General features: G+C 54.4%; 6 protein-coding genes across 6 annotated transcripts; 4 read left to right on the top strand and 2 right to left on the bottom strand.

Annotated features, from left to right (window-relative positions):
- Positions 1-625: 625 nt before the first annotated feature.
- Positions 626-1,530, bottom strand: M421DRAFT_58233 (haloacid dehalogenase; the record flags this gene model as incomplete). The annotated part of the gene is made up of 2 exons (XM_033595576.1): positions 626-1,059; positions 1,104-1,530. 2 exons carry the CDS (start codon positions 1,528-1,530, stop codon positions 626-628), a joined length of 861 nt encoding a protein of 286 aa, XP_033450486.1.
- Positions 1,531-2,278: 748 nt separating this feature from the next.
- Positions 2,279-2,963, bottom strand: M421DRAFT_418555 (histone-fold-containing protein). Its single transcript, XM_033591822.1, has 3 exons — positions 2,794-2,963; positions 2,565-2,702; positions 2,279-2,517 (listed from the first exon to the last, which is right to left on the bottom strand). The coding sequence occupies exons 1-3, from the start codon at positions 2,801-2,803 to the stop codon at positions 2,354-2,356; spliced, it is 312 nt and encodes a 103-aa protein (XP_033450485.1). The 5' UTR covers positions 2,804-2,963; the 3' UTR covers positions 2,279-2,353.
- A 364-nt stretch (positions 2,964-3,327) lies between these two features.
- On the top strand, positions 3,328-3,979 carry M421DRAFT_418554 (histone-fold-containing protein; the record flags this gene model as incomplete). The annotated part of the gene is made up of 2 exons (XM_033591821.1): positions 3,328-3,841; positions 3,892-3,979. Coding segments are annotated over 2 exons (564 nt in total), but the record flags the coding sequence as incomplete, so codon positions are not given.
- Positions 3,980-4,235: 256 nt separating this feature from the next.
- On the top strand, positions 4,236-5,353 carry M421DRAFT_418553 (uncharacterized protein). Its single transcript, XM_033591820.1, has 2 exons — positions 4,236-4,710; positions 4,758-5,353. The coding sequence occupies exons 1-2, from the start codon at positions 4,548-4,550 to the stop codon at positions 5,183-5,185; spliced, it is 591 nt and encodes a 196-aa protein (XP_033450483.1). The 5' UTR covers positions 4,236-4,547; the 3' UTR covers positions 5,186-5,353.
- A 23-nt stretch (positions 5,354-5,376) lies between these two features.
- On the top strand, positions 5,377-7,459 carry M421DRAFT_368975 (uncharacterized protein). Its single transcript, XM_033589737.1, has 2 exons — positions 5,377-6,055; positions 6,117-7,459. Exons 1-2 carry the CDS (start codon positions 5,647-5,649, stop codon positions 7,346-7,348), a joined length of 1,641 nt encoding a protein of 546 aa, XP_033450482.1. The 5' UTR covers positions 5,377-5,646; the 3' UTR covers positions 7,349-7,459.
- Positions 7,460-8,730: 1,271 nt separating this feature from the next.
- Positions 8,731-10,882, top strand: M421DRAFT_58723 (acetyl-CoA synthetase-like protein; the record flags this gene model as incomplete). The annotated part of the gene is made up of 2 exons (XM_033595627.1): positions 8,731-10,294; positions 10,344-10,882. The coding sequence occupies 2 exons, from the start codon at positions 8,731-8,733 to the stop codon at positions 10,880-10,882; spliced, it is 2,103 nt and encodes a 700-aa protein (XP_033450481.1).
- Positions 10,883-13,446: the final 2,564 nt, after the last annotated feature.

Below are 13,446 nucleotides of genomic sequence, written 5' to 3'. Positions count from 1 at the left end.
CTGTCCATTTCGCGGTGAAGATATCTGCAGATACCTGAGTACTCTTCCAGCTGCTGTTAGTTTGATGTGTACTTGGGGGGGCTGCAACGCGATGGGACGCCCGTTCCAGGTGCAATAAGCTGTATTCCTGTATGTCACGAGTTCTGCATGGAATGCTGAAGAACATTCCAGATTCGTTGCTCATGTTGGACGTATTCCGCTAAACGTGTGCGGCGCGCTCTGTTCATGCGCAGCACGTGTGCCGCGAGTCATGGCAACCAGCAGCGCGTCACAACGGCCCCGGTTCGACCACCATTAAAACCAATTAGATCTACTTATAATCTTTGGAAATAACTATTTTCTTGTCTCGGAATATGTTGTATGATTTTGATATTGTTTGAATACCACGTGCTGTTGTGGTCTTTTTCTGCAATGTTAGGAAACTGGAGCAAAGGTGCATATGTACTGACACCATTTGACGAAACAATACTGGGATAAAAAATCATCCGCCGACGACAAACACAGACGTGGATGCAATGGGCAACAGAAGTCGCTAAATATGATATCATCATGCTTTGTCCAAGGAAGTTGGTCTCGATGTACATATACGGTCAAGGTTCATCGTCCACCAAATGTCCTATCGATACTATGAACTGCCAGCGGGGGCCGAAGTGCTGAGTCGCCTGGACTGATCAGCAGCATTCAGCTCGATCCCCAACTTCTCCGCAACGGTGATGAAGCCCTGACATCCGTTACCAGTACTAATCCACAGATCAACCCAGCCATCCTGACGCGCCTTCTCAACATCATCCCGAGTCCAATCCTCCTCACCAGGACGCTCAACATAGACAGCCCTTAGTCCGTTCTCCTTCGCAGCCTTCAGATCGTTGAGGTGCGCAGCTACCATAACACACTCGCTAGGCGGCAACTGTAGCCTCTCGGCAGCCCCGAGGTACACACGCGGCGAAGGCTTGTAGGTGCCAAACAGTTCTGCCGAGAAGATGTGAGTGAAAGGAATGGTGCTGTAGGTGCGAAGATCGTCAAGAAGGCTGAGATTGCCGTTGGATAACGTGCAGGTATCTGTGATATCAGCATCCAGCATGATGTTGCGAGACAGAACCCACAGAAAAGCTTGTTCAGCATCGACACACCCAACGAAGAATCCGCCCAGGGCTCCAATCGATGCCATATCAAGCTGATAGCACGTAGTTCCTCGTCATTCCAAAGACCGCCGATCTGCCAGTCGTTGACCAACTGCTTCAGAGACTCGAGATGGTGCTCATCGACCGACTTCCAAGGCATGGTGGGATCCGAAGCGAGCTGTCGTGTGAACTTCTTGTACCCATCTCTCCATTGTTGGGCAAAACTGCCCCAGCGCTCTGTAGTCATATCCGACGCCGTGAGTCTGACTCGGGACGCGAGAGATGCGGTAGCCGAATTGAGTGCAACATGAGCCTGGGCCTCCAGCTCCCTCACAACGGTGGTGCGCCAATCAAGGCAAGTACCGAAGACATCGAAGAACAAAGCACGGGGAGTTGGTGAGAGTGCCATGTTCACGCCCGAGATGGCTCTCGGGGACGCCTTGGGCAGTGGGGCCGGCGACGAGAGGTCACTTTGTACTGGACGGGTTGGTGATCCTGCCATACCGGTAGTAGAGGGGGCCTGGAGGTACACGGCAACGTCAGAGGTGCTAGGATTACCGGAAATACGGCGGGCGATCGGAAAAGCGTCGACAGCAGCAACAAAGCAGACTGGAACGAACGGAAGAAGGGAAGTTGCAGCGAAACCAAGGTGACCATTGATTTTGCATACTACGCAGCCCTGTTGCAGTTCGGAGCGTAGAGGCAGTCGTGATCGCCCACACACGCACTTGCCGAAAGCAGCGAATACATACAACAAAGAGCTGAAGCTGTCCACGGCGCCCACGTACAGGCTATACAAGCCATGTAAGGACCTCCAGGACCATATCAAGGCGCTGGCAGCTGCGTCTAGGCTATATCAAAACCACAATCAAGAGACAGCCAGAAACAAAGCTCAAGGTGAAAGATCAACGGGTGTCGACGCTAAAGACAGAACAGGCAATAGGCCCACCCACCTCCGATCGATCCATGTCGTTTTGACGACCGCGTCTCCAACATTACAACTCGCAGACGCGCAGCAATGTCGCAGAACGAAGCAAGAAATCACAGGCGGAAGAAGGTAGTGTGAAGAATTATGGTATCATTCCATGTAAAAGCAGTATCCCACTGATGTGACCGTGAACTCCGTAGCCTACTATACAAGGCATTGTGACCATCCACCCAAGCACCGAAACTGACCGTAGACCGATGAGGCCGGTAGAAGTCGTGATATGAAACTGTGAAAAAGAATGCGCTTAACCACCGAAACCGTAGAGGGTGCGGCCTTGACGCTTGAGGGCATAGACAACATCGAGAGAAGTGACGGTCTTGCGCTTGGCGTGCTCAGTGTATGTGACGGCGTCACGGATGACGCCCTCAAGGAAGGTCTTCAGAACACCACGGGTCTCCTCGTAAATCACTAAAGGTTGTTAGCTAAGAAGACGCGAAGCAGAGTTAGAGACATACTAGCTGAGATACGCTTGACACCACCACGACGTGCGAGACGACGGATAGCGGGCTTAGTGATACCCTGGATGTTGTCGCGCAAGATCTTGCGGTGACGCTTGGCTCCACCCTTGCCGAGACCCTTTCCGCCCTTTCCGCCTGCAAGACGCGTCAGTATGTTATTTGAGATGGTTAAGCCAAACGCGCTCAGAAGAGAGAGGCGTCAAGCTGGGGTAGAGGGAATACTCACGTCCAGTCATGTTGATGTGTGTGAGGGGTTGGTGGTTTGTTTGGGTGAGATAGTTGTAGCGGGTTGAGGCTGGAGATGCAGTTGGCTGATGATAAAATAGTACAGTGTGGGAGTTCGGTGCTTAAGAGGACAAGGCGGGTCGTGCAGTGCGGCCGCTGGATCACACACGCCTGACGCCTGCCGGACCAGATCAAACACTTGCGCACGGGCGCGCTTTCAAGATCAACGACCGTGCCACTTCCCTTTTTGGAAAGTAGGTAAGCGAACCAATCAGCGCAGCTCGCTCTCACTTGTGAGTTTCGAAGTTGACGTTCTCGCAGCGAAACAATGTTGATGTTCTTGCGCCGCTTTCCAGCGCGCTTTCTGAGTTGATTTTCAAGGCAGCCGCCCGCCCCCGTTTACTTATTAACCTCGCGCGCCCGCCGTTCTCCATCCCTCATCCACCACACAGCTCCACACCACAGTCTCAATAATCCATTCTCACACACAACACATCATCAACCATGGCCCGCACTAAGCAGACCGCCCGTAAGTGCCTTCTACCCCACCCACGTCCACTGCATCGCTTGCATCGTCGGTGCATCGACTTGGTGTACCTGTCGCAGCCTTTTGGCTGTCGTCGCCACCTCCGCGCGCCACACGACGTCTTTGCCTTTGCGCATCACCTTATCCCACATCCGCACCTTGCAGCACATCACTAACACTACTGCAGGTAAGTCCACCGGTGGCAAGGCTCCCCGCAAGCAGCTCGCCTCCAAGGCCGCCCGCAAGTCCGCACCATCAACCGGTGGTGTCAAGAAGCCTCATCGCTACAAGCCCGGTACCGTCGCTCTCCGTGAGATCCGTCGTTACCAGAAGTCCACCGAGCTTCTCATCCGCAAGCTGCCCTTCCAGCGTCTTGTCCGTGAGATTGCCCAGGACTTCAAGTCGGATCTCCGCTTCCAGTCCTCCGCCATTGGTGCTCTTCAGGAGTCCGTCGAGGCCTACCTCGTCTCCCTCTTCGAGGACACCAACCTCTGCGCCATTCACGCCAAGCGTGTCACCATCCGTGCGTCTTTCCATCCACCCCGCATATGATCATGCACTAACAATTCGCAGAGTCCAAGGACATCCAGCTCGCTCGTCGTCTCCGCGGTGAGCGCGGTTAAGCTTGTCTCTTCATGATGCCGACCTCACGACAACTTCTTGGTCGGTGATGGATCTTTGGTTACTTTCATAGGCGTTTTCATGGGAATCATGGTTCACGGTCTTCACTTTGGGTTTAAGGGTGCACTGGAGCGGTGCTGAGCATGTAGTATATCCAGTTAATCAGTGACGGATCACTGACGATTCACGAATCGATCAGATCAAACTTTAATTTCTTTATTTTGCACGTGATGTTTTGGTCTCTGCGCGTGTGCGACTTACTAGAATCAAGTTACCAGTCTTGTCGTGACAGCGTGCTTGCAACGCGCCTTGCCTGCTTTGGCACATGCGCGTCTCGATCGCATTCGATGCTGCAAATTGCCGAGATGCTGCATAGGCTATGTGAAGATCAATCAGCCGCTGTGAGTAGATGGCGCCTCTGAGAGTCTTTGGTGGCTGGACCGTCTCCCCCGCAGTGACGCTCTCCGCGCACCCGCTACTACGAACATGGCCACAAGTACAAAGGCAGCTGGTTGCGCCATGACTGCGCTCGCAAGTGCTGCGACAGCATACAGCCCGTTACCAGCACCAGCAGACAACAATACATCCTTAACCTCACAGCCTCCAAGATGACCTGGCAGCAAGAATTCTGGTCGTGGATATCCCCATCCTACGTCAAGACCGCGCAGCCTCCAGTAGTGGGCGAAAAGGCACCTACAGCACCGAAGCTCAGTGTGCCCAAGGATGGAAAGCCTACCATTATCGCCTTCCTAAGACACTGCGGTTGTCCCTGTAAGCCATACCATTACTTCCATGCGCCGCCTACTGACCACGGACAGTTGCTGAGAAGACCTTCCTCAACCTGCGCGATGCAGCTGCAGCGAACCCCAACGTCCAGTTTATCGCCGTCTCGCACAGCAATCAAGACTCGACAAACCGCTGGCTCGCGGCTCTGCCTGATGCACCGAAGAACATCCAGCCCAACCTTCAGATCGTCGTCGATGCTGAGCGAGAAGCTTACGCTGCATATGGCCTCGGCATTTCCAGTTTCTACCACGTCCTTTCGCCTGCCGGGCTGAGCAATCTGAACAAGCTGGGCAAGGAGGAGGACATCTGGAACAGGCCTACTGAGAGTGGGAACAGGTGGCAGACCGGAGGCAACTATGGTGTAGATAAGAATGGCTTCGTTCAGTGGAACGGAAAGCACGAGCGGGCTGATGATATGTCTGATTTCAAGGAGGGTGTTTCTCTTGTGACGGCACACTAGGAAGATTTGGTGGAAGAAGCTGATTTACGGCTGCACGCTGCAACAGAGAGCGGAATCTGGCACGCGTATAGTAGCATGTGATGGTTTAGGACTGCTGCGCACTGTATTTACTACAGTCCATAACAATCTTCATGTAGCAATGTTTATGTTGTCTCTTCAATCACAGCCGTTGGACGATGCGAACTAAAGCCTTGTAATCGTGCTAGGTGGCTCTATGCTTCCCATGATCGTCAGAACAGCCCGCGCGGTTGGAGGGTACATACTTAAGAACTTGCCTGATTCAAATGGCTCGGCCAGGCCCATCTGCTTCGTGCAAAATCTACTCACGCTAAATTCGAGTTAGCCCAAAATTCGAGTTCATGACCTCACAGCGTCACGCGAAGCGTGCCGCGTAAGTCGCGTCGGACGCTTGTTGCCGCCCGCATGCACATCACCACTGCGCGCCGCCAGAAGATGGCAAAATGGCCACACCCTCCGCGCCGGTTACGCACGCATCGAGCTACTATGGCTCCGAGGTCGAGATTGACATCGACTCTGTTACTTCCATGAGCGACTACGGGTCAGAGTTCGACGCGACTGAGATCTACGAAGATACACTGCTGGCAAGCACCCTCGACTCGTTCACACACAGTGTACCCAAATCAACAGGAAGGAGCTCTGCTTTACCAAGTATCGAGTCTGAGGAGGGCGAGTTTGAAGACGATGATTACGATGATCTCATTGTCGTACACAAACCGTCTGTTTTGCGCGTGGCAAAGAAGGACCGCCGCAGCACTGCCAAGGTCGAAGTGCGCAGAGACATACAGAGTTCGCCAGCCCGGGAGTCGCTGGAAGTTGAGTACGATGAACGGTCGCGCCGGGCATGGAGTGGCACGTGGCCTCACAAGTACCAACTGCACGATTTGATGGACTGACGACTAACAGCGTTTAGTACCTCTTGAGGAACTGCAATCGCCGCCTCAAGCGAATAGAACCAGGTTCTTGCGGGTAAACTCGATTCCGAGCACTCCACGCCCACTCTCAGCGCCCGAGTCTATGGAGAACGACACACGCTCGCCCATCGAACGCTTTCGGACCAAGCCCAAGAAGCCCCTATCTGTGACGGACCTCGTTTCGCCAGCATGGTGCGAGCTTCAGTACTTCTACGCGCTGTCGAAGTTTGGACGCAAGCCTCGGACACAGGCCATGCGTGTGGGGTCTAAGATCCACCAGAAGCTGGAGGACGAAGTACACACAACGGTGCCTGTACAGGTGCAGACCAAGGAAGACCGTTTCGGTCTGCGCATGTTGAACACTATTTTAGGACTTCGGTGTCTGCGCGAGACCGGCTTAACGAGAGAGCTTGAAGTCTGGGGGGTCATCGAAGGGCAGATCGTCAACGGTGTGATCGACGAGGTGTCCTACGAGTGTCCAGACCCCGAGCTCGAAGAGAAGATTGAGCGGGCGAAGGCACAGAAGAGTGGCGGTACGGTTCCGTTGCCGAAGGACCAGCCAAGCATTTCCCAAGCTTTCGCAAAAGCTTCTGAGGCAGGTGGCAGCGGTGATGCATGGATCGGTGGCCTCGAGTCGGATAGGCATATCTATATTGCAGACGTCAAAACGCGTGGTGTACACTCGAGGCCAACTGGCGCTTCTCTGCGGCCAACGTGGATGCAGCTGATGCTCTACCGGAAGCTCCTCGAGTCTCTGTCTCTCAACACCGTGGATGCCGAGACAGTCTTCGAGCGCTACGACTTGAAGCCTCTAGAGCCGTTTACGGAAGTCTTCCTGCATGAGATCGGTGGCTTCGGTCCGGACAACGAAGCCGCCAATTATCCCAATCTGCTTTCGCTGTGGTCTCTTCTCGTTACCGAGATGCAGCTCACAATTCCTCCATTTAGCCTCTCGCCGATTCTTCGTGCCGAGTTCCGCTACTCAAAGACCGGCGATGTTATTGGCAATGAACTCGTGGTATACGAGACCGATATTATTGAGAAGTATGTCGAGGATGAAATGGCGTGGTGGAAGGGCAAAAGAGAGGCGAAGGGTGTCGAAATTGAGGAGGCTTTTAAGTGCAGGATATGTGATTTTGCGGAGAGCTGTACGTGGCGGCGGAGGAAGGTTGATGAAGCTGTCGAGAAGAGTAGGCTTAGGCAGACGGGAAGAGAAAAGAGTGCTGTCTGAGTTTCTGGCTGGCTTCTCGTACTGGCAGACTTTCTTCTGGGTGCATCGGTTCGCCGTATTGGCCTCGATGTCCCAAAGTGTCTGCACCCGGTATACATCCTGCGAATCTATCCATGCACGTACATGTTCTGGTGGTGATTCTGTAGCACTACATGGGGGAAGCCACGGCCGTTTGAGGAAGCTGCGATGGCTACCGTAGTACAAGGAACTGAATAGTCGCTTTTACTTTGCCGGAGGGGCCAAGTTGTGCGGCTCAATTGTAGTCGACATTCGCTTCTTTTTCCTTGATTGACACCCTTGCCCGTATGTACCGAATGATATCATATCACACCTCGTCCTGCCACGGACTTTAATTATGCTATTCGTTTGATTAGAAGCGATCTAGGACATGTTCTAGTCCATCGCTAAGACGAATTCGTGTGAAAGCGTGGTGATATCATTTTTCGTGCGACTTGTTAGCTTTGTGAATGGCAACAATAATATCCGGCACAGTTGTGGGCTCTTGACTCTTGACAATAGCAAATATCCACCCACACGAGGCCGACGCTGCAATTCAATACTAACATCAATGACATAAGAAGTTTTGAGACCATCTTATCTGGCCATGCAACCAACCCTCTGTTTGCATCGTGACGATGCGCTGCTCTGCTAACACTCTTACGCGCTGGACTGTAAGCCTCACCACGGAACCACGACACGTCAAAAATCCGGTTCCGAATTTCTATATCACTGACGTATCTCGGAATAGCAATGATAGATGGAACATATCATGCTCTGCTTAGAATGCAAATTGGCACGAGGCTGGCAGTTCGCAGGATGAGTGCAGACGACATGTGGCCCTGTCGCTGTCAACCAATTTGACGCAAAATAGACCAAAAATTGGGATTAATACAACACAAAACATCAGAAAATCGGCAGCAGTCCTATCATAGAAGCCAACCACGTTGCATTACTAAAACCTAGACCTGCAGAGCCGATCAAGCAAGCGCTCCCCGCATTGCGCTAGCTTCCCCGGACACCACGCCCTCGGCATCCGTCATCAGCCTCCCTTGGACCGAAACCGTTCGATAAAAGTCGATTGACACAACACCCCTGAGCGGCTGTACCGACTTCAATTGTAACGTGAGCAAAATCGCCTACGTGCAACCAAGATCGCCATCAGAAGACATCCTTCGATTGCCAAATAAGGAGGTAGACAATCGGAGCAACTCCGAATCACGATCTGGCACTCCGTCTTCTTTCCTACCGGGTGCACGTTCGGCACTTCCAGCCTAAGCAAAGAGCGGTGGAGAGTTGGAATCCATTCAGCAACCTCACATTTACCCTATCGAGTCGCCATTGATCACTGCTGAACCCGACACGCAAGAGAACTGATTTTCACGATGGCTCAACAGCACATCCAGGATCAGGTGTATGCCGCCTCAATCAAAGACCCGGAGACTTTCTGGACACGACAAGCAGAAAATTTGTACTGGCATAAGAAGCCTACCAGAGCGTTCCGAAAAACCACCGTGGCCCTTCAAAAGAGCAAGATCGAGCACGATTCATGGAGTTGGTATTCAGATGGAGAGATATCCACAACGTACAACTGCGTGGACCGACACGTTACAAACGGAAACGGAAACAATGTTGCCATTTACTGGGATAGCCCAGTGACGAACACGAAAGAGCAGTATACATACAAACAGCTGCTTGATGAGGTCGAGACACTCGCAGGGGTGCTTCGGGAAGAGGGAGTCAATAAGGGCGATGTTGTACTCATATACATGCCGATGATACCTGCTGCAATCTTCGCTATGTTGGCAATTGCTCGATTAGGTGCCATCCATTCTGTCGTCTTCGGTGGGTTTTCACCAGCGGCACTGGCTCAAAGGATCGAAGCAAGCCGCCCAGTGGCGATAATGACGGCATCGTGCGGAATCGAGGGATCAAAGAAGCCAACGGGATATAAGAGTATGATCGAGGAGGCGGTGCAGAGGAGCAACGTCAAACCATCGAAGACGATTGTGTGGCAGCGAGGTCAGCTCAGATGGGATCCTGTGATAAAAGAGAACGGCCAGAGAAACTGGCAACGACTAGTCAAGAGCGCCAGGAACAGAGGACTCAAGGCCGAAGCCGTACCTGTGGAGAGTGGAGACGGGCTCTACATAATCTACACAAGCGGGACGACCGGTCTACCAAAGGGAGTCGTTCGCTCTGCCGGCGGCCACGCAGTTGGTTTAAACTTCTCGATGAAGTACCTATTCGGCATCCATGGCCCTGGAGACGTTCAATTCACTGCTTCTGACATCGGCTGGGTTGTGGGTCACTCGTACATTGTCTACGCACCATTGCTTGTCGGCGCTACAACTGTGTTGTTTGAAGGCAAACCCGTCGGCACCCCCAATGCAAGCACCTTCTGGCGGATCATCCGGGATTACAAGGTCACCACTATGTTCACTGCTCCGACCGCACTTCGTGCGATTCGCCGTGAGGATGGCGAGAACGAGTTCTTCGAGAAGCGGTATGGAGAGAAGGGTGCTCTGAAGTCGCTGAGAGCGCTCTTCCTAGCCGGTGAGAGAAGTGAGCCCAGTATCGTACAGATGTACCAGAAATTATTAGCCAAACACTGCGCGCCAGGTGCGATAGTCGTTGATAACTGGTGGTCTTCAGAATCAGGATCACCTATTTCCGGAATTGCATTGGGTGCATCCGCCGGACTCGATTTTTCATCGTCAGAGCGACCCGAGCCGCTTCCCATCAAGCCTGGATCTGCTGGAAAAGCAATGCCCGGATTCGACGTTCGCATCGTAGATGACTCGGGCAAGGAGGTGAAGAGAGGAGAGATGGGCAATATTGTGATGGGCATCCCTCTGGCGCCGACAGCCTTCACGACACTGTGGGAGGACGAAGAGCGGTTCTACAAGGGGTACATGAAGCGATTTGATGGGAAATGGATTGACACTGGTACGAGCATTCAATGGTATTTGTTCAAGACTCAGCTAACAGCGTCTAGGTGATGCTGGCATGATCGATGAAGACGGCTACATATCCATCATGTCCAGAGCGGACGATGTCATCAATGTGGCAGCCCACAGGTTCAGTACCGGTGCTATTGAGCAAGCCATCACAACACATCCATCTGTCGCCGAGGCGGCTGTTGTTGGCATACCTGATGACTTGAAGGGTCACCTGCCTTTTGCATTCATCACGCTTGCCACCCATCCTCATCCTGACCCTGCTGTTCCTGACGACGAGTTGCTATCTGAGGTGCAAAAGCTCGTGCGCGAGCAGATTGGTGCCATTGCGTCTCTAGGCGGTATCATTCAAGGCAAAGCTATGATCCCCAAGACACGAAGTGGCAAGACATTAAGACGCGTTCTTCGTGAGTTGCTCGAGAATGCAACACATGGAGACTTCGACAAAGAGGCAAATATCCCCAGTACGATCGAAGACCGCGAGGCTGTAAAGGTAGCGAGGGAGAAGGTCAGAGAATACTTCGAAGTGAAGGGCAAGGATTTGCACAAAGCGATTGAGGTCAGAGCGAAGCTGTAGTTATGGTCCGGAGATGTAGTTTCCTAATTGAGTAGAGTCGAGCGGCGTCCGGAATTCGTTAGCACATCTGCAATTCAGTTCGGTATGTGTCTGGGCGTTGCTGGGTTTGGTGTTGCTCCTTCCACGTGGCTGCTGCCTATCACGTAGCTACCAGCTCTCTCAAACAACCTCAACGTTTCATGCCAAACACAACATGTCGCCTCCACAGCTTCGCCTCTCCTTGCTTTGCTTTTGCTCCCTGCTAATCCTATTCGCTGACATCATTGCCGCTAGCCACAGAGCACTGCAGCCTTTCTTCTCTTCCACCACTCATGTGAGGTGAGCATTGGATATACGGATCCTGATCTCGAAGTCGCTCGTCGACCTGTCGTCAGCGTCCGATGTCACACTGACGGTGCGCAAGAACGAAGTTCCCGGCGAGACTGGCTCGTATTCGCCCGGTTGGCTACCGGCTGCGTCAGGCTGCTCTGAACGGTGTCAGATCATAACGGCCCGTCCCTCACGTCAATCGTCAAGTCACACAAAGGTACATCAACGTCTCGAAGTGATGGCAGGTCAACGTCGACAAGTTCTGGAACACGATAATCATGAACTCGAGATTTCTCTCACAACCTCGACGTTCAGGCGGGATGTTCACCATGCTGCGTCCATCAGGCTAGACCTTCACGTGCTTGACAACTGCTGCGGGCACTGCGTGCCTTGCCGGAGCAAAGCTCCTGAGCGTTTCCGGGCTCGTGGCCACGTGTGAAATTTGACCAATTCTAGGGTTTCGTCGAGCTGGGCCACCTGTTGGTTCGACTGGGCCAGGAGCACCCCAGCCCTGCAATCAATCTGGCGAGTGGACTTGCACTTGCAGACCGTGGCTGTTCAGGTTTAGGCCCAACATCACGACTCCTGCAGAGGGCTCTGTCGCCAATGGGCACATCGCAGGCTCGCCTGATGCGTCGTCATACATGGCAGCAGGCGACCGGCCTGACACGGCTGTCAGTCCCATTAACAGACGCATACCGGAGAGAGAGTCCGTTGGAGCGTTGCAGCGGTGGAGGCGTACAGCCGTCGGCTCGGGGAGGTCATCTTGTTGCCAAGCACGACCGGCTACGCTGTCGCGGGCGTGGGAAAGCTTCCGCGATGCACGATCCCTCGCCGGCTTCCAAGTTATGAAACTTTGGCGCAGGGTGTTGTCGACAGCGTCGACGGAGGTTTTGCAACGCTGCGCAGGTCCACGTCCAGCTACAGTACCTGCAGTGATGTGTCACACTGAGGATGTGACGGATGGATTCGAGCACACATGCAGCTGTGAGCCGCGTCTGAGCGCCTTACAAGCAATTCCAGGCACGCGGGGGGGGGGGGGGGGGGGGGGGGGGGGGGGGGGGCAGCGATAAAGCAGCACCGACAAGATCAGATGGGTGCACAGCTACTGCGCGCAGCCGCATCCACGACCGCGGGCAAGTACTTGTCTGCGCTGTCCAATCATCCCAGAATCATCCTCGTCGTTTTGTCGTGTCTCGGCTCGGTCGGCGCTGGCCGTACATGCAGTCTACAGATCATGGGCATGTCACTACTCGCCGTCCAGCCCGTCTGGGGTTGACAGGCGGCAAATCTTGCGTTTCTTCCAGGCGGTTCGCACTCCTCAGCCAAGCGGTACGTACCTCGAGCGTCGAGGCTGCCTACGGGCGCCAGTAGTGCGCTGCAATGCACGTGTTGGCATGTTAGCAGCGCTGGCGCAGCCAGACGCCTACCGCTTGCGTCTAGTTGCGGTATCGAGCAGCTGCCAGAGCACGCAGCGCCAGCTCGCCTGGGCAGACGAGGTGGCACGGCGGTGATGAAGGACCTGGCGGGCAGGCACACAGCAGCGACACGTCCCGGAGCGTGGAGCACAGCGCCGCTGCAGGCTGGGGAGGGCAGCACGGCAGACGGCCGAGTGCCCGGGACTTGCATGCTTGCAGGCGCACTGGTGCTGGGCCACCGCTGGCCCTTGTGCGGCAAGTCGAGCGCATACAGGCAGCTCGCAGCAGGCCACGGCCGCCTCGCTGCGAGGGGCCTGTAGAGGACTAGCCCTCGCCCTGCCGAAATCCTGAGGTTTTACGGTTCGCCCAACCTCAACCGCACTGGCGCTGGCAGCTGCTAAAACCCCCGGCGCCCAGCATCGCCTTTCCTTTGCCCTTGACCTCACCCTCCGCACCGCAGTGTCTACCCATTGCCCTCGTGCCCGCCAGCCGCCGCCGCCACACGCTCAGCAGCCCCCCCACGCCGCCCGCGTCGATGCAACGCAGCACAGACAGAGCCTGCCGCCGTTGTTGTTGCTGCCGTTGATAGACGATAGCCGTCGATAGTCGATATCTAGCCATTCACGTGGGTCTCGGAGCCAGCGAGAACCCTGACTTGCACCTTGACTTGCCAGCACCGACGCTCCGCCAGCCCCGGTATTCGCCCTCGCATCCACAGCACGGCCGCATCCAGCGCGCGCTGCCTGTTGAACTCCTGTCCCCGTCCGCGCGCCCTCGCTGGCCGTCTCACCCTCTCTTCACGCACCCTGCCTGCTGTCTCACTGCGCGCCCTGCCAC

The sequence above is a fragment of the Didymella exigua genome, assembly GCF_010094145.1.
Source record: "Didymella exigua CBS 183.55 unplaced genomic scaffold M421scaffold_8, whole genome shotgun sequence".
NCBI classification, from domain to species: domain Eukaryota; kingdom Fungi; phylum Ascomycota; class Dothideomycetes; order Pleosporales; family Didymellaceae; genus Didymella; species Didymella exigua.
This window is presented reverse-complemented; position numbering and strand designations above follow the sequence as displayed.